This window comes from Castor canadensis, chromosome 14 (assembly GCF_047511655.1).
Source record: "Castor canadensis chromosome 14, mCasCan1.hap1v2, whole genome shotgun sequence".
Lineage (NCBI taxonomy): Eukaryota > Metazoa > Chordata > Mammalia > Rodentia > Castoridae > Castor > Castor canadensis.
The window spans coordinates 96,991,390-97,010,547 of record NC_133399.1 but is presented as its reverse complement, the minus strand read 5'-3'; the positions used below and the strand labels follow the sequence as shown (position 1 = coordinate 97,010,547).

The window sequence follows — 19,158 nt, the reverse complement described above, 5'->3', positions numbered from 1 at the left end:
CTTGCTTAAGCTCATTTGAATTGGTTTTGTCAATTTTAATCTGGTAGAGAAGTCCTGACCAAAATAGGTAGTAGACTAACAGATAGATGTGGGGAGAGATAGAAAGTGTAGAGAAAGACCATAATGGAATCCAACTAGGGATGAGAAAGAAGGGATGAGAAAGAAAGTATAGGTCAGAAGGAATTTCTGGAGAATGAAACAACAGGACTTGCTGGAAACAAGTCAGAAGGAACAAAAGTCAAAATCTGAGAATTCAGGAAACTTGTGAACTCTGATAGAAAAGAGAGTGTTTGGGTGAGGAAGTGGGTTTGAATAGAAGCAGCAGCCAAACCATGCCAACTGGGTTCCTGGAAAAGATGGGACTCTGTCACCCTATGGTTTTAATGACAGAACCCACACTACGGCATGACACTGTGAAGTACTGGGTAATAACCTAGTTATGTTTTGTATCAGCATCCAACTGATAGGATAGAAAACTATGGACATCTGTAATTTATCTTCTCAAACTTATACTTTTATAAGTATAAGTCCTTTTCATCATTTTTCTACCACCAAAAACGGGGAGCATTTGTAGTACAAGACAGTGTTTTTCAAGATGTGATCCTTGAATCAGAAACATCAGTATCACCAGGAACATTTTAGAAATAGAAAATCATGGGACCAATCACTGAGTAAGGAAAAGTCTGCAGGCATTTTAACATGTCCTCCAGTTAATGTTGAAATCCAGTCAAGTTTTAAAACTATTAGACTAGAGGATCCTTTACAGGTTGGTTCCAAGTGAGATATTCTAACACTTAGAGCTATGATTACCCATAAGCATAAATCCCTTAGAAAAATGCATTTTCCTTAAATATATGAATTCTAAAATTATGTCTTGAGTATGTGCTATCTTCTAGGTTTTGCCCCAGATTCTTTTGATATGCCAGTAAACAAATGTGATGCAATTAATTGTGAAATATTTCTAGTTTAGCAATTAAAATTATGCTATGAAAGTGATAGCCTAGGGGCTTCAGTCCCAAAGAAAATGAAATTTAAACTAAGCAAAAATGACTAGGAAGTAATGTGACTAAGGTCAGAGGGGCAATGTCATGTCAATCTAGGTCATGAAAGGAAGAGACCTGGAACTCTCCGGGAATTAGGAATGGCCCAGTATGAATAGGTCAGATTTAATGATGGGTATCGAAGCTGGAGAGGCAAATCTGTTGGAGAGATCATGCAGGGGCTTGAAAATAATATCAGATCGTACACTTTCCTCTGAAGGCAAATTAGAAGACACTGAAAAGATTCATTGAGGGGCTAACATGGTCTGATTCATGTTTTCTTTTTTAATGTAATTTTTCTGTAAAAGGCAAAGGTTTCTCACTGTGTACAATTGTGTACACAAGATGATTTAAATTCCAAGTTGTCATTGGCTAATAGAGAAACTTTTTTCTGAATAAGGCTGCTATAAGGGTGTGAAAGAGGATATAGTGTCCATGTGGGGACTAAATGCCGGGAACAGAAAAGGAGGAAGGGCTTAGGAACTTCTTCTGCTTTGTGGTTGGGGCGAGACTGGTCCTGCCTATGCATGTCTGAAGTAACAGGAGTGTAAGTTCACAGGCACTTGCTTCTTCTCTCATGGTCATCTTCCCCCTCATCTGGACCCTGGTGCCTATGCTCTATCATTGTAGACTTCTCTCCTACATATGATCTCATGTAGAGATTCAACGAACTATCCAAGCATCACTGATCCCTCTCTGAGAATCATTATCAAATCTCTTTATTAATGTCGGATGAGATATCAAACTTCCCTGTGTCAATACATCATTTAGCATATGCAATTACACATATGCAATTGTTTGGTGTCACCCTGTGCATACCTCACTAATGATAGAAAAATTATGCATACCCAGCTCTGACGACTGTTCTTCATCTTGCTAACATGTTTCATAATGTCTGCTGGACAGCTGACACTGGAATGTCATTGGAATCACATATATCTTCCTATGACTGAATTCGTTATGTCTTTCTCAAGACAACTGGCCTTTGAACTCTCTTGCATTTGTCAGCAACATCAGCATTTCCTTTCTCCCAAGATCAAGGTTCAGAGTCATCTTTGATTCCTTCATCTTATGCGCTCATCAAATCGAACCATGAAGATTCCTCCTATTCACTTGGTGAAATGCTAATATGCCGTTTCTTCTTCCCTTTCATGACCTTTTATCCTTGCTCCTACTTAACTCACATTAGGGTACTTCCACCAAGCTCCTGCTAAACCTATATTCTTTTGTCAGCAAATCCTTGGGGACATGGGTGACTACTCTGTCTATTTGACTCTTCATCAAGCTAACTTTATTTAGTAAAGGATTTTCTGTGTATTTCTCTTTTTTTCGGGGGGCCAATGCTGGTGTTTTTACTGAGGGCCATGTGCCTGCTAAGTAAGTGCTCTACCACTCAAAACACCTCCAGCCCTTTGTGCTGTAGTTTATTTTTAAGATAGTGTCTTGGGCTTTTTGCCTTGGTGGATCTCAGAATGATCCTCCTACCTATGCACCCCATGTAGCTGGAATTACAGATGTGTATTACCACACACACCTGGCTTATTTATTTCTCTCTTTTTGCCCTGTCTGGATTGAAATTGTGATCTTTCTGATCTCTGCCTCCTGAGTAGCTGAGATTACAGTTGGCTGTCCTCGGCTTTTAAGACAAAAGCTTGGAACTCAGGAAGCTCATTGAGGTTACCTGGAAACACTCATTTACAAAACAGAGCTAAGCAACTTGGAATAATATTATATTTTCTTTGCTTTTTTTGGTGGCCTTGGGATTTGAACTCAGGGCTCCATACTTGCTAGGTAAGTGGTCTACACTTTAGCCAGGCCTCTAGTCCCTTTTGATCTGGTTATTTTGGAGATTAACTCTCACATTTTGGACTACAATTCTCTTATTTTACACTTCCTGCCATAGCTGGGATGATAGGTGTGCACCCCCACACTTAGCTTTTTACTGTTTAGATGGGGTCTCAAACTTTTTTGCCTATGACTGGCCTGGAACTGCAACAACATATTTTCATCAAAGCACCTTTAAAAAAATTGGTTGCCCACCACTAACAACAGGTGTTGGCGAGGATGTGGGGGAAAAAAGAACCCTCTTACACTACTGGTGGGAATGTAAACTAGTACAACCACTCTGGAAAAAAATTTGGAGGCTACTTAAAAAGCTAAACATTGATCTACCATTTGATCCAGCAATACCACTCTTGGGGATATACCCAAAAGACTGTGACACAGGTTACTCCAGAGGCACCTGCACACCCATGCTTATTGCGGCACTATTCACAATAGCCAAGTTATGGAAACAGCCAAGATGCCCCAGCACTGATGAATGGATTAAGAAAATGTGGTATCTATACACAATGGAATTTTATGCAGCCATGAAGAAGAACGAAATGTTATCATTCGCTGGTAAATGGATGGAATTGGAGAACATCATTCTGAGTGAGGTTAGCCTGACCCAAAAAACCAAAAATCGTATGTTCTCCCTCATATGTGGACATTAGATCAAGGGCAAACACAACAAGGGGATTGGACTTTGATCACATGACAAAGCGAGAACACACAAGGGAGGTATGAGGATAGGTAAGACACCTAAAAAACCAGATAGCATTTGTTGCCCTCAACGCAGAGAAACTAAAGCAGATACCTTAAAAGCAACTGAGGCCAATAGGAGAAGGAGACCAGGAACTAGAGAAAAGGTTAGATCAAAAAGAATTAACTTAGAAGGTAACACACATGCACAGGAAATCAATGTAGTTAACTCCCTGTATAGCTATCCTTATCTCAACTAGCAAAAACCCTTGGTCCTTCCTATTATCACTTATACTCTCTGTTCAACAAAATTAGAGATAAGGGCAAAATAGTTTCTGCTGGGTAAGGAGGGGATGGGGGGAGAGGAAGGGGGCCGGAGGGGGTGGAGGGAAGGGAAGGGGTGGGGGAACGGGGAAGAAATGACCCAAACATTGCATGCACATATGAATAAAATAAATAAATAAATAAATAATAAAAAATTGGTTGCTATTAACCTGTGAACCTTCCACACTAATTCACAAAAAAATCTTAAGCGAACAATGTTAAGTCCCTTATCTCCACCTGACCTAGTAGTATGTCCCCTGATCTGTCTAGAATGATGTCCAGACATCTCTGCCCTTCCCCTGACTTTATAGAAAAGCCACATATGCATCATATTCAAGTGATTATACATAACTTACACTAATATATAAATCAAAATAGTGTCACCTCACTTTTAAGTCCCTCTTAAATTCCCTAGCCTATTTCATATGGCCCTAGGTAGTCTGGCCTCTTCCACTTCTCCATCCTTATCTTCATCCTCCATCCCCCTCACTTATCACAGCTTGGTCACAGCAGGAGATTTTTAGGTCCCTGGTACCAAGCTCCACCCCTTCTCCTGTCTTCCTGCTAATGGCATCCTTTGACTGGATAGTTTTCCTGAGTTTTTCTTTGATCAGCTCCTGTCATCTTTTGAGCCTCTGTCTGCTTGTCACTTCCTGAAAAGTCTCTTCTGGTCTCCCAGAATAAGTTAAGGCTTTGTTATGTGTTCCCAAATGCCTTATCATGATTATAAATGTATATTAATTATAAAATATTTTGTTTTACGTCTGTGATCCCCATTAGGCAGTAAATTCCAATATGTCAGAAATTATCTAAATATTGTAATGCACATATAATGCCTAGAATAAAGCTTGATGCTTAATGGATGTTTGAGTGAATAAGTGAACATTTTATGAATAACTTCCAGAGAACGAACTATTCTAATATTATTCACATCCAGAGCTTATTTATTTTTCTTGCTCCTGCCCTGAATGGACATGGATCACATTTTCTGGGTTATGTGGTTCATGTTAAATGTGCATACATAATTTATAAAGTAACTTCAAGTTTTATAAAAGCAAACCCAAACAACTAAGCAATGTGCAGCAAAAGTCTCCACTTGCTCCTAAATTGAATGCAAACAGTTTACACTAATAAGTAGAATATGAAAGTGTTAAATAATTTGTTTTGTCTAAAATTGTCTCATTTATGGCATGGATATTCCTACAAATCCCTTTTAAAACTATTTTGCAAATGTATGCTTTGGGGTAAAAAGTATAAGAAAATGGTCTCATTGTTATGAAATGTCCACTTGCTACAGTGTTTTATGTATGATAATTAGAAAAGTTAATGTGGTCTTCTTTCCTAGAGGCTCCAACAACCCCACTGATCTGTCCATGACCTGTGTCTGTATCCTTTCATTCTTGAATTACCCTGCTGAGTCAGGCAATTGGAGAACAAATTAAAGCCAACAGTAGAGGAGATTTTTCTGATACAGAAAACTGACCTTAAAGAACCCGAGCCTCTTGAATATCTTTCTGTCAGGATGATAACATTTCACTAAATTTGCTTTGAGCAGCTAGGGTTTCACATACTCTCACCCACATTATCTCCACTATTATTGTCTAAACTAGAATGGGCATAAGACGCAATTGTTTTATCAATCCGTTTTTCAGGATAAGTCATTATTTAACTAAAAGAAAGAAGAAATCTGTTTTATATAGCAGCTTTCAAACCCACAGATACTTCTGATGACTCTTCTTCTATTCATCCTTTCTCTTTTTATCACCTTATATCCAGTCAGACAAATAACAGTATGAATAAATGAAACATTTTCAGGTTAGGTCACAAACACACACCTAACACACAACAGGAAGAACTACAATTGGATGATATCCAGGCTTTCTCCATAGTTACTGACCTGCATACTTCTAAGTTATCAGACCCATCATCATGGTCTGTAGGAGGCTTTTGAATGGAGTTATTCACCTGGCTCCCAGTGTCTTCCACATACCTCCCACCTTCTGTACCTGCCAGTATTTCAGTGCTGGAATCCATTTCTGAAAATCTTTTCTTGATTGCTTCATTTTGTCTAAGAGTATGCAAGAACTTAGAGTCTTTGTGGCGGTACCTGCCTTTGCTTCCCTCATAGTTCCTTGAGGGTCTCTTCAGCTCAAAGGATTCTTTTGGGAGAGAAGGACTGCGTTCTTGGTACCGTATGACTTTTCCTCTGCAGAGGTTTAAAGAGCAACTCTCACATTCCATCAACTCCTGTTGCTTTTCACCTTTGGATCCCAGATGAACAAGCTCAATTCCATTAGGGTTGGAAGACCCAGACACACTTCCACATGGCTTATCAGTATTTCTCCTTCTTCGTGACAGTCTGAATTTAACCTGGGCTTTCCTTTTTGCCTGAATCCATTGACTCTCATCTGTGGAAGAAGAATCTGAAGAATCTATGTAAAGTTCTCTCCATCTGGGATTTGAGAGCTGGAGATGAAAATCATTTCTTCTCCCTTTTGTTTGCTCTTCTGCATGCTCATATCTCTCAGAGACCCTTCTCCTCCTACTAGGCTTCTGTTTTACTGTTTTCTTACCAGACTCCTTTCTAGCAGGGCTCAACACCATGACAGGGGTGCAGTGCTCAAATGTATCTTCTGACATATTATGCAAGGTGGCAGATCTAGACAAAGCGGCAGGCAAAGGATGGGAAATGGGAATGGAGAGGAAAGTCATGGAAAAACAGAGAGAGAGAGAAAGAGAGAATGATGAAAATGACAGAATGACTGTAAGTTGGTAAATAAAGAGCAACAGAAGAAAAGGAACTAAAAGGGAAAAATTAAGCCAGTATAAATTGCCCATGGACAACGTGAAGCAGAAGCAAGAGCCACACATTCTCAGTATATAAAATGAAAAATACAAAACACTGGTCTAAGGAATATTGATAGGAACATTTCCCCAGTACTTACCTGCAGATGTCCTGTGTGGATGGACAGACAGACAATCTTGACTGGCTCCTGGGAGCTGCTCCTGTTGTTGGGCTGCTTGCCTGGAGAAACAAATTAGATAATTTGGCATCTTGGTTAAGGTAATACATGGTTGATATCTTGCTTTTTTTCCACATATTTAAAAAATTACAACAAATGTGGCTGCCAGTCATGTTGCTGGTAATGCAGCTCACTGAATATAGGAAGTTAAGGGACTCGTTTTGCAAAAGCAAAACTTGTTTGAGGAACTTGTAACAGCTGATATGCTGCACTGCTCTGCTGTTGCTTCATTTGTGAGAGAGGAAGATGATCCCACAAGTTTCTATTCTATTTACTATAATCATTTGGGTGGAATAGCTCAATTTGCCTAGGAAACAAATGAGTAACACTTGAAAATCCTACAAAATAACTTTACAGCTACAGTGCCATGATGTGACAAGGGTGATAACAGTCTGGTAAACCTAAATAATCAAATAGTCTTTAGGTTGCTACATATTGCCTTTAGTTAAGTTCAAGGCTTCATGAGATCACAAATTTGAAAACACTTTATAATGGTTAAAATTCTGCAGCTACTATTATTACTTCATTACTGAAACTAATAAAATTTGTCCGTGGCACCAGTCTTAACCTTTTTAACTCTTTGACATATTGAACTTCAGAATGAGTTGCTGCAATAATTCAGATTATTAATACAAAATTGAATAATTTCACTAAATTCCTACTTTTGAAAGACAGCATTTTCTTCACTCTACTTGACTGCTTTAAACAACTGTATTTAACAGAGATGATGATGAGAAATCAAATGTTAGAATATCTTGATAATTTACTGTGTACATTGTGTGGTGTCTTTATCTACCACCCCTAAACCTTTGAATACTTTAACAGGTGAGAAATAATAAATTATAATTTTTAAATTATTATTGTTGTGCTGGGTGGGGGTAATTGGGGCATTTACAAAGTTCTTACAATGTATCAACTATATGATAGTTATATCCATCATTTTATAATTTTGAGTGATTATATGCCAGTCATTTTTCAAACTATTTCCATGTAGTCAATTAACACAATAAATGTATGTAAAATGCTACAGCTATTTGTATGTTACAGTTGAGGAAACTGCTGAATTGGGGAAGTTTCTCACCAGTAAGGGGTAGAACAGAGATTTGGACCAGGAATCTGACTCTGCCCTCTGTTCTGTGACCTGCCATCAATGTATTTTCTCCTCTTTTATTTAGGAGGAAACCAAGGAAATTACGAGTTTAGGTTGAGGCTTGTCAGACTGTATAGGAGAAGTATACAATTTCATCACCAAGAAAATAACACTAAGAGTAGAAATATTAACTCAAAATTTCAAAGTGCTTCTCAAAATTCTCATGTTAGATTGATAGGAACTACCTTATGCTGATAATTTTGGGATGCAGAGAAAGGTAAACTAAGTCTAACTCAGGATAAGAAAAAAATTAAATTGGATGAGTGGGTATAGTAGGTTTAAAATGGTCCTCTAAATATGTCCACATCCAAATATCTGAACCATGTAGATGTTTCCCTGCAGGCAAAAGAGACTTTCTATATGTGTTTAAGAATTTTGATATGGGGAGATTATCCTGATTTATCCCAGGAGACTTAATGTAAACATGAAGATCCTAATAAGAGGGAGACAGAATTAAGCATTAGGTAAAAAAATGAATATAAAAGTAGAGTTCAGAAAGGAGGGGAGATGCTATGCTGATGGCTTTGATGGTGAAGAGATGAGACCCCAAGCCCAGCAATGCAAGTGGACTGGAGATACTGGAAAAGGTTAGGAAAATGGGTTCTTCACTGGAAACTTCAAAAGGAATGTTGCTTGCTGAATCCTTGCTTTTAGTCCTATGGGATTCATATTTGGTGCTTAACCTTCAAAACTATAAGATAGTAAATTTGATTTGCTTAAAGACAACAAGTTCATGGCAATCTGTTATACCATCCATTGGAAAGTAATACAGGAAGGAGACACTTCACCAAATATTAGAAGGCATATGAGAATATTAAAGAAGAGATAAAAATATTCCAGGTAGAAGAAACTGTGCTGAGAGGGATGCATGGCGCCCTCAACATGCTACAATAATCTGATGTATATCTGTAGACTTTGTTTATAAGTTTCTGTCTCTCCTCTAACAACTAATGAATAAGGTATATTTTTAGTTTTGGTTTTTAAACATCATCTTTGAGCACCAGTCCATTTTCAATTACTAATCAAAATTCTCCTATTTCAAAGTTTTCTTCCAGAATAACTTAATCTCTGCACTCTTTGAACAGGCATATAGTCAAAATTTTGTAAAATGTAAGGATTTCTCTTCTTTAAGCAGTTAATTAGTTTCCTTATATTGTGCACCTCATATTTCATATATGCCTGTAGTAGGAGGCTCTGCACATTGTAGATACTGAGGAGAGGTCATCCAAAAAGTTTGATACTTGTCCTCTTTAAAAAAAAAATCAATGCATTTCAAAGTGTCCTCACATTACTGATTATGTAATTGTGGATACAAACCACTCTCTGATGAACATCGTAATGGACACCCAAGGCTATGAAGTTGCCCTGGCAAAGGTGTCAAAATAGATAGGAGTAATTGTAATAAAACAAACATTATAATCTCACATGTCTGAACAAGTGTTTGTCTTACAATGGGAAAGTGATTTATAACTGATTGATTACAAAGAACTTGAAAAGCATTTCTTTTGGAGGGTGTTAGAGTCCACTGTGGCACTGAAGTAATATTTATGTCTAAAATCCTTAAGTATTTTGAAGGGAATAGGAAACAGTCCTTGTTGCCCATAAAGAATACTCAAATGGCTGACATCCAATTTTAGTTTATACACATTCAGTTTTCTGGAGTGCTACTGTAGTAAATGATGGACACTTGGCCCACCTCTGGATTCACCTGCATGTAGATTGCTTCTTACTTTAGTGTCTGGACCTATCTGCTTCTGTGCCCTAGATATTTTCTGATTCCATGTGCTCTTGCTTGGCTGCATACATACTCAACCTGGAAGCGTGCAATAAGCTAATATTCCTGGGGAAAACCCTTGAGGCTACAGTCAGTGGATAAATGCCCTAGTTTCTATACTCTGTAGAGGGGGGATTTCTGGGAAGTTCTATGGTTACTTCTAAAATTTCTCAACAGGTCCCCAACTAGATCAAGACCCAGTTTCTCCCATCTCATTAACTCATGCCTTTGGCACTTCCTCTTTCTCTGTCTTACTTTTCATGTGTTTTCTTTGTAAAATCATCTTCTAGAAAAACTACATATAATCAATTAAGACAGTTTTTATATTAAGAACTAAATTTATTTGACTAGTTGACTCTTGTAGAATGCAACTGAGACAAAAAATGAGCATAGTTTGTTTCACATTTGATTTATTTGTTCAGGAAACATGAATTAAGGGTCTGTTATGTAATAGATACTATGGTGAATAAAGAAACAGACAGTATTCAAAAGGATTTCCTGTTTAGTGGAGGAGACATGTAGGTGAACAGTTAATTTCAAAACCGTTTAGTATATCCACATAGAGCCCAGTAATGAGTGTTCTCAGAAAGGTTAGATTAAAAAGAATTAACCTAGAAGGTAACACCCACGCACAGGAAATCAATGTGAGTCAATGCCCTGTATAGCTATCCTTATCTCAACCAGCAAAACCCCTTGTTCCTTCTTATTATTGCTTATACTCTCTCTACAACAAAATTAGAGATAAGGGCAAAATAGTTTCTGCTGGGTATTGAGGGGGGGAGCGGGAGGGGGTGGAGTGGGTGGTAAGGGAGGGGGAGGGGGCAGGGGGGAGAAATAAACCAAGCCTTGTATGCACATATGAATAATAAAAGAAAAATGAAAAAAATAAAATAAAATAAAATAAAATAAAATAAAAAATGAGTGTTCTCAGGAGGTTGGGTGCCTAGCATACAGTAGTGTCTTAAAGCAAATATCCCAGAGGAGCTAATATCTACCTCGAAAGGGTAAATATGAGTAAAGTGGGGGGAGTGGTCCAGACAGGGAAAAGACTGTCCAAAAGCATGGAGCAGGGTATACTAAGACACAGAAATTAATAGAATGTATGGGTCATACAGGAAGGGACCCATCATTGGACTAGAACTAAGAATCTATCTATCTATCATCTGTCTATCTATCCCTCAGTACACATAAAATTGCATTTTGAATTAGAGGAAAAGCTGTCTCTACTTTACTGCTTGCACTAAGTTTAGGTGAATGAAAGACTTAAATATAATAAAAGCCCTAAAAGTACTTGAAGGAAGCTAAATTGAGCATATTTACAATATTGTGAAAGGGAATCTCTTCTTTATAATGACATAAAGCAAAAAATTAATATAGGAAAAGACAGATCGGCATGATGGTTTCAAAAACAAAAACCTTCTCATTTATAACATGCTCATATGCCAACACAACCACAAACTTCAAAACTATAAATGATGCCATATTTCATAACACTTTAGACAGCCAGATAACTGATTTCATGAGTATTTGGAAATCTCTTACAAATCAAGAAAGAAAATTTGGTTAATTTTACAGAAAAATGGGTAAAACATACAGACAGCTCACTGAAAAAAATTATAAGTGGACAAAACCAGGTGTAGAAAGATGTTCAATCTCAACAAGAAACAAATGCGGATTCAGTTGACAGTAGCATCTGTTTCCACTTATCAGATCAGCATTCAAAAAAGAATGATAATACTCACCAAGCATAGATGAGGTGTGAAAACCAAGCATTGTAATATATTTTGTAAATTTTGACAAGTTATTTGCAGGGTAATTTGGTAAACTCTATTAAAATAAAAGGGTTTATGTAATTTAAGTCAGGAATTCTACTCATAGAAATTAATTTTGCTAAAACACTTGCACAGTTGCCCATTTTACGAAGATTTTCATTTTAGCATTGCTTGTAGTAGCAAGAAATTGGAAGCAAGCCACATGCCTATTTTAATTGTTTACAATGAAAACTATAGCCATTAAAAAGAACCGGGTACACCATACACATGCACACATACACATACATCTATAAAATGAAATTTTAAGAGAGAAATCAAGTTTCAAAATTGTATGTGGTGTGGTGGTGTTTGGGTAAATAATGCTTTATTGATGTCTGTTTGCACATCAAAAATTATTGTACACATTGGATGTATACATCCAATCACTGACAGTGATTCTCTCTCAGGATCATGGGAAATCTTTATTTTTCATGTTATATGCTTCTATAAGTTTTAAAAAAAATCTCTAATCTTAATACAAGAAGAACATTTTTCAATCATGTTAATGATAAAGATTTGGATTTTTCTTTGCAGAATTAAAGTGATAAAATCATTGTTTACTTAAATTCTTTGAGCTCCACTTCCCCTTCAATTAAATATAGTCAATAATTACACTTACATAAAATGATTATTAAGATGATAACATGAACTAATTGTTCTGATAACTTCTTTTCAGAGTGTCCAAGACTTGTAATACAATGCTAATTTTGAGATATTAGAATTCTTTTTATTCCTAGTAAGTCACATTTTCTCTCCACACATGGACTCAGTGGTATTTCCTTGAGGAAAAACCATGCAACAGCTTTATATCACTAAATCATGACTGCAAATTAGAATTGCCACTGAAGATTTTAAATATACCATGTCTGGTCCTGATTCTAGAATCTCTGAGGAATGGGATCCAGGCACAGGACCTGGACATCAGTATTCTTAAAAGCTGCCCTAATGACTTTAATGTGTATACAGAGTTCATAACCACTGACTTTGATCAAAGGAGACATTGTCTTACATTTAATTTCATATTAGATGTTTTTAAGTGAGACTCTATTAGATACTGTCATTTGATTTTTAAAGAGAGGAAAGTGTTTTCTAAATCCACAAATCTCACTTTCCTATGTTTAGAAAAGTTCTTGGAATTATGGACATAGTTTTGCTACAGTCCATGATGAAGAAGAGAGAAGGTATGACTTAGGAAAATTTATGGTGCACAAAGTAAAATTACTCTCTTCTTACTACTACTTGCTGCTGAAGGGCAACACAAGAAAAGAGGAAGAGGGGTACAATTACATTATGCTTACCTTCTCTTTATCCACCTTGAGTTGAACATGGTTTGAGAAGAGAGTGCAGAGGTGGAAGACTCACTAAGACATTTTGGAGGGAAACCAAGAGCACAAACTTGTTTTTCCCTTCCCTGGAAACACTGTGCACCTTTCAGTTCAGCTTTTCACCCAGTATGGGCAGGGCCTAATGTGGCATCTGTGTGAAAGGGCACAAGTGACTGAGGCAGATGGACCTGAGATACTTACCTTCCTCATTCCTCAGCCTGACATGAATGAGGAAATCACACATTTTGTGCTTTCCTGGGTGTGTGAAAGAGCTGAGATTGCTCACCTGGGAAAGTAACTAGGGGTCACCAGAGTAAATGTGACTTTGTAACAGAGGTCACAGAAAATACAGCCCAGCTAAGGAGACCTAACTGGTCCAGTGATAGCAGGAATAGATTAAAAGCCAGAGTTCTGCTAAGTATAACTGGAGAGTTTGCCACCATGTCCCCAGCCTGGAGAAGGGGTTGGGCAGGGTAGCTCATGCTTACTTAGGAGGCAGAAATCAGAAGGATCATAGATCAAGGCCAGCTTGAGCAAAAAGTTAGTCAGACCCCATTTCAACCAACAAACCTGGTGTGATGATGCATGCCTGGAAGACCAGCTATGTGGGAGATGGGAGGATGATGGTCTGAGACAGTCCAGGAAAAAATTGCTAGATTCTATCTGAAAAATAACCTAAAAACCAAAAGGGCTGGAGGCATAGCTCACATGGTAGAGTATTTGCTTAGGAAGTACAAAGCCCTGAATTCAAACCTCAATACTGTCAAAAACAGAAATAAACAAAATAAAAACTCTGTCCAACAAGCATCTGCACAACATTCTGATTACTAAATCTATGTGTAGTAGAAAGTGATCTTAAAGCAAAGTCTACAATCCTCTGGAACAAAAATGGTGCACAAAGGGAGAAACAGGCCAGACAGCAAAATGTAGAAAACAGTGGCACGGCACGCTATCTTCATGCTCCTTTTGGTGTGCCAAGGTTTGAAAGGAACTGAACATCTTTTCAGAGAAAACAAAATCTGCCTTTGGCAATGTGTACTGCTGGGAGAGCAAGGCTATGTTCTTTCAGCAGGTCATAAGTAGAAAATGCAACCAGTGATGGGGAATCTAGCTGGCCTCAAGAGACCCTAGAAAGCCAGGGAATGGAGCAGCACTGGTGGGCAGAGGCCAAGCTCAGGAGGGATATATTTCCCATCAAACAGAATCAGGATAATGATTGTCAGCATGGAGGGCATTTCAGGAAATTTGGCTTGAAGTACCAGCTCATGTCACCTCTCATGTTTTTTAAACAGAAATGCTATTTGCTCCAGATAAGACCAGATCTAAGATCATCACTGGTAGTTCAGATTGAACTATTGGAACCAGGAGACCATAAGACTAATGATGACAACAAAGACTGTAACCCTGGGTAAGGACTAAAAGCCATACTGTGAAGAAGTTGGGATGGGATCATAGCTCCTATACTTCCTGCTAAAGTGCAGGTATTCTGGGAGCTCAATGGAGAAACAGACACAAGCAGTTGCCATATCCCCTCAGTCCACCTCTCATGTCAGCTCTGGTGAACAGTTCCTTGTGAGTGCCAGCTAACCTTGAAGTGGGACAATGTCCTGTCTACTTAGTTTCAACTTTCTGCTAATTCCATGAGAATCCACTTATCCTTGCATAAGCTTGAATGGGAAAGAGTTAATGCCACTAGGGACAACCCTCAGTAAAAATTGAGATGAGGAGTTTTCTCTTACTAAGGTAGAACATTCTGAGAGACATTTTGGATATTTCTTGGGAGTCCCATCATAAGCAGCCTTCCATTTGCTTCTTTGAGTGAAACCCAAACTGAGAGTCAACTGACACCAGAACTAATGCTAGAAAGCAGATGCACAAAAAAGAACTTAGGAGATGGATCATTCATGTTCAGACATGGCAAGACACCCTTTGCTGGTAGTGAATGGGGTAGCAATGTTGCCCTGTGAGCTGTGTAGCATCACAATTACTGGTTGCACATTGATAGGGAAGCATGTAGCAGCTCTGGTATTTGTATAGTAAGGGCCAATGGGAATTAAAAGGATTATTTTGTGAAGGAGAATGGCAAGTTCAACTAAGCCAGCTATTGACCATGGATACTCTATGAAAGTAAGAAAGCCTGTATACAAGTGTACCCCTAAATGCGGAACTGTAATTCCTAGGCATTTCTTAATTGAAAGAAGGCAGGAGCTGGGGAATGAATGCACCATTGCCCAGTCCATCAGGGATTTTTGGAGACTTTCTTTACATTTCTTTGGAGAGCCTGCTGAATCAAGCCCTGAGTCTTACCAGTGTTTTCTATAATATAGCCTTCTGTTTGGTTCACTTCTTTCTTGTCTCATTGTTCCTCCCTCACTCCTACTGCCTATGGAACATTCCCAAACAAACTACTTACACAAGCACTTAGGGTTTGCTTTGGGAAGGACATAAACCCACACACTGGAGGAATAAGGTGAGTGTATTGGCAGGTAGGGGGTCAGGTTGGCAGGTCCATTGGACAGGGATTGACCTGCCCACTTGGAGGATAAATGAGTTGATTGCTGCCACTAAACCTGCCAGCTTGGACCATCTCCATGCTCCTGTGTTCATATGTATCCCCCCATCACCTGAGTGTCCTAGTGGTATGTCTGGTGTTAGCTCTAAGTCCCACTGCAAGAAGATCAAGTTCCACTTCCTGACCTTCTCTTAACTTGATGCAATTAACTCCTGAGAAGAAGTTGAATATACTCAACAGTTCTTACTGCTTCATTTTTCTTTCTTCTTTTGACCTGTATTCTAGAAACCTTTGAAATTTATCTTCCTAACATATAACCCCAATCATTTGCTTTCCCTTCTCAAAAGGACTGTAATGGTTCATCAATGCCTAGTAAATTAAGTACAAAAACATGAGTTTGAAATTTCAGGGTTGCTATGTTCTGGATCCTATTTACTTATTTTTTTTGTATTAACATCATTTATTTCCCTTAAGACCCAGGTTTCAGCAAAAACTAGCTCATTTATTATTCCTAAATATGTCCTTATTTGTTTCTGGCTTTATAAAGAAAACAGCAAGAGCTTAGACTTGGAATTTCCCTTAAAGTCCAGTTAATTTTCCTACCTTATACCCATTCATTCTTCTAAATTCTAAAAGCCCTTTTTAAACTTCTCTTATATTAAACTCTAGCATCTATTTTATCATCTATGTACTTGTCTACCCATTTCCAAACTGCCACAGTGTCCTACAGCTTATCTTCCTTTTTGGTTCACTGTAAAAGCCATGTCTTACTCATTTTGGAAATCTTTGCGGTGTCTCATACGGAGCAGGTAGCTAATAAAGAGTTGTAGGGTAGAACTGAGTTTGATAATTGTTGACTTGAGTTGAACTGAGCTTGGTGATGGTTGAATCTAGTTGAATTGACTTTGGTAAATCCTGTCCTGATTGCAGTAGAGATAGAGATGACAATCAATCACCTCACAGTGAACAAAGAAGAAAAGGTTACACTCTCCACTATAGGAGAGGCAGTTCTGCTCTGCAGCAAAACAGATGAACAGAGGCCAAAGTTTTATTTAAGTCTTAAGACCCTTTCTTTGGACTTTGGATACAAGAAGCATATCAAATGAATGTTCATTTTCTGTTTTCTTTTAAAGATACGGGTTTTTATTTAGGAAAAGATATAATTATAATATCTAGAGAAGAACATGTCTTTCAACAATTTTGAAGCTGGCAGGTCATGTTTAAAAAGAAAACATGGTAATTGAGGGTAAAAATGAATTAAAATCTTTTAAATGCATGGTCTTATTCAGCAGCAATCTATAGTTTTAATTTGCTAGTTGGTACATTATGAAAGCTTGATAATTTGTTCATTCCTTTAATAGGCACAAGATTGAAGTGGGGTTGGAGAGGGAAAAATAACAATTGGCTAGATGAGCAGAATAATATGTTCTTTGAAAATAAAGCATTCTTTGTAATGGATGTTTATTTCAGATGATTATATTGTACAGTGCATTCAAATGGGAAAAACAAACAGGAGGCCAGCTGCACTAATTTTATCAAAGTTATTTATATCAGCAGTATAATTAAAGGCAGTAATTTCAAATTAGGTTTTTGGAGAATCCATTTATAGGAAACACAAGGCAACTTGTCTCTGTGGCGTCTAGACCATGATTGTGCTCTGGGGGCAATGTTAACGATTGCCAATTGGCCTCAGCATTCTGAAAATTAATTATTGTTTAGAAGGATTGTGAAGCTGTTGCCTCCCGTTGCCCTGACCAGTTTAGATCCACTCCACTAGGAGAGCCCGATGTATAATTTATGGAGATGACAAAGAAGAATCATGCATAATCATTTGCAAATGGCTTTCTCTTCTTTAGTCATACATTAATAAAACCTGATGAGGCATGATTCTAGCACTGCAGATGGGAAATGCTGTTGCAGAAACTTCTTTTTTTTTTAAGTTAACATTAATTTTAGCAGTAGTTCATGAGTATCATGTTGAAGAATTATGTATAAATGAAATAGTATAGTGGTTCTAGGAAACAGAAATTTGGCCAAAAAATCACTTCAAATACCCTTCTGGTTGTGAAAAAAGATATGTAATGACAAAAACAAGTTTTGAGAATATATTTATGAAGTCTCAGGGCTACAAGGAGCCTTATGAGGGTGACCTGGTCTATCTCCTTTCTGAGACTGTTATCCTATTACACCTTTCTGAACAGGGTTTTCTTGCCCCTGCTTATCCAGTAAAAGGGAACTCACTGTCTCCCAAGAATGACTCTTGCATTTTGAAAGTGCTCTAGTTGTACCATGTGAGCATTATATTGAAACCTGATTCTCTTATTTATTTATTTATTTTTTGGTATTCACTGGGGTTTGAACTCAGAGCCTCACACTTGGTAGACAGGTGCTCTACCTTTTGAGCCACTCTGCCAGCTCTGAAGCCTGTTTCTCGTGTTCCAGTTTGAGTCCTACTTTTACCCTTTAACTCCACTCAGAATTTTCTTAATGTCTGTCTGTCTCCTATTTATTATCTCTGATTCTTCTGTCCCACACTTGGTCCTCTGTCTTCTTATGTAAATTTGGACTCTACAAGTTTAGAACAGATTGTAATTAATTTTATGAGAAAGAGAGGAGGCAGGTGACAATCTGTAAAGGAAGATTATTGACGATGATGTTTTCAATGTCAGGTTACAGAGTGTTCTACCTTATTTGGTATGTAATCACTGTAAGAGGAAAGGATGATGATAGATGTCATCTAAAAACAATCATCTATTTACAAATAAAATGAGAGGGGGATAAAGGAGAATGATGGAAGGGGTGAATTTAACTATGATGCAATGTGGGAATGTTTATAAATGTCACAATGTACCCCTAGTACAACAATAATATGATAATAAAAATGAGTTAAAAAAGTAAAGGAAATTTAACTTACAATCGTACCCAAACCATATCATGAATAGAAAACATGAGCTGAAAGGGAACCATGTGATTATGGCCAATTAATTTACCACAACGTTGCCCAGGCAATTTACTGAGAAAAGAAATATCTACTTTTCCAAAAAATTATAGTGCTGGAACAAATGCCTGGAAGAAAATGAATCTCAATCCTTATCAGACAGTAAAAATGTGCTTGCAATGATTCAAAGAATTAAAAACAAAAGCTAAAATTGTAGGAGAAAATCTATATTACCTTGGAATAAGAAAAAAATTGTAGATGAGGCCCAAGCAGTATAGATCATATAATAAAATGTTGATAATTAGAATTTATAAACATTAAAAACTTGTCCTTTCAGAAAGACATTTATAAAGAAAGAAAAAGCCAAGTGCATGTTACAGAACTTGTATCCAGAATATAAAGAACTGGTGCTATGATGACTTGATAAGACAAAAACTCAATAAATATTTGTGAAGCCACTTTAAAAAAGATATATGAATTTCTTTTTTTTTTCATTTTTCTTTTATTATTCATATGTGCATACAAGGCTTGGTTCATTTCTCCCCCCCGCCCCCACCCCCTCCCTTACATGAATTTCTAAGAAACACACAAAAAGATGCCTTCAATCCCGAATAATCAGTGAAATGTATATTAAAGTCACAATAACATACCACTACATTTGCATTAGCAAAACTCTGGTTAACAATACTGACAATATCAAGTTCTGACATGGATGCAGAGCTATAGGAACTTTTATGC

General features: G+C 37.5%; 1 protein-coding gene across 20 annotated transcripts in view; it reads right to left on the bottom strand.

The window, feature by feature from the left end:
* Positions 1-19,158, bottom strand: part of Marchf1 (membrane associated ring-CH-type finger 1) — an 814,712-nt gene that overhangs the window by 76,422 nt on the left and 719,132 nt on the right. For 18 of the 20 annotated variants that reach the window (XM_074055052.1, XM_074055062.1, XM_074055057.1 and 15 more), the window contains 2 exons: positions 6,833-6,912; positions 5,785-6,546 (listed from right to left, as the gene is read on the bottom strand). In XM_074055052.1, the coding sequence (XP_073911153.1) occupies positions 5,785-6,546; positions 6,833-6,912 (842 nt within the window). The remainder of the gene's footprint in view (positions 1-5,784; positions 6,547-6,832; positions 6,913-19,158) is intronic. The other 2 variants (XM_074055069.1, XM_074055068.1) reach the window with 1 other exon arrangement.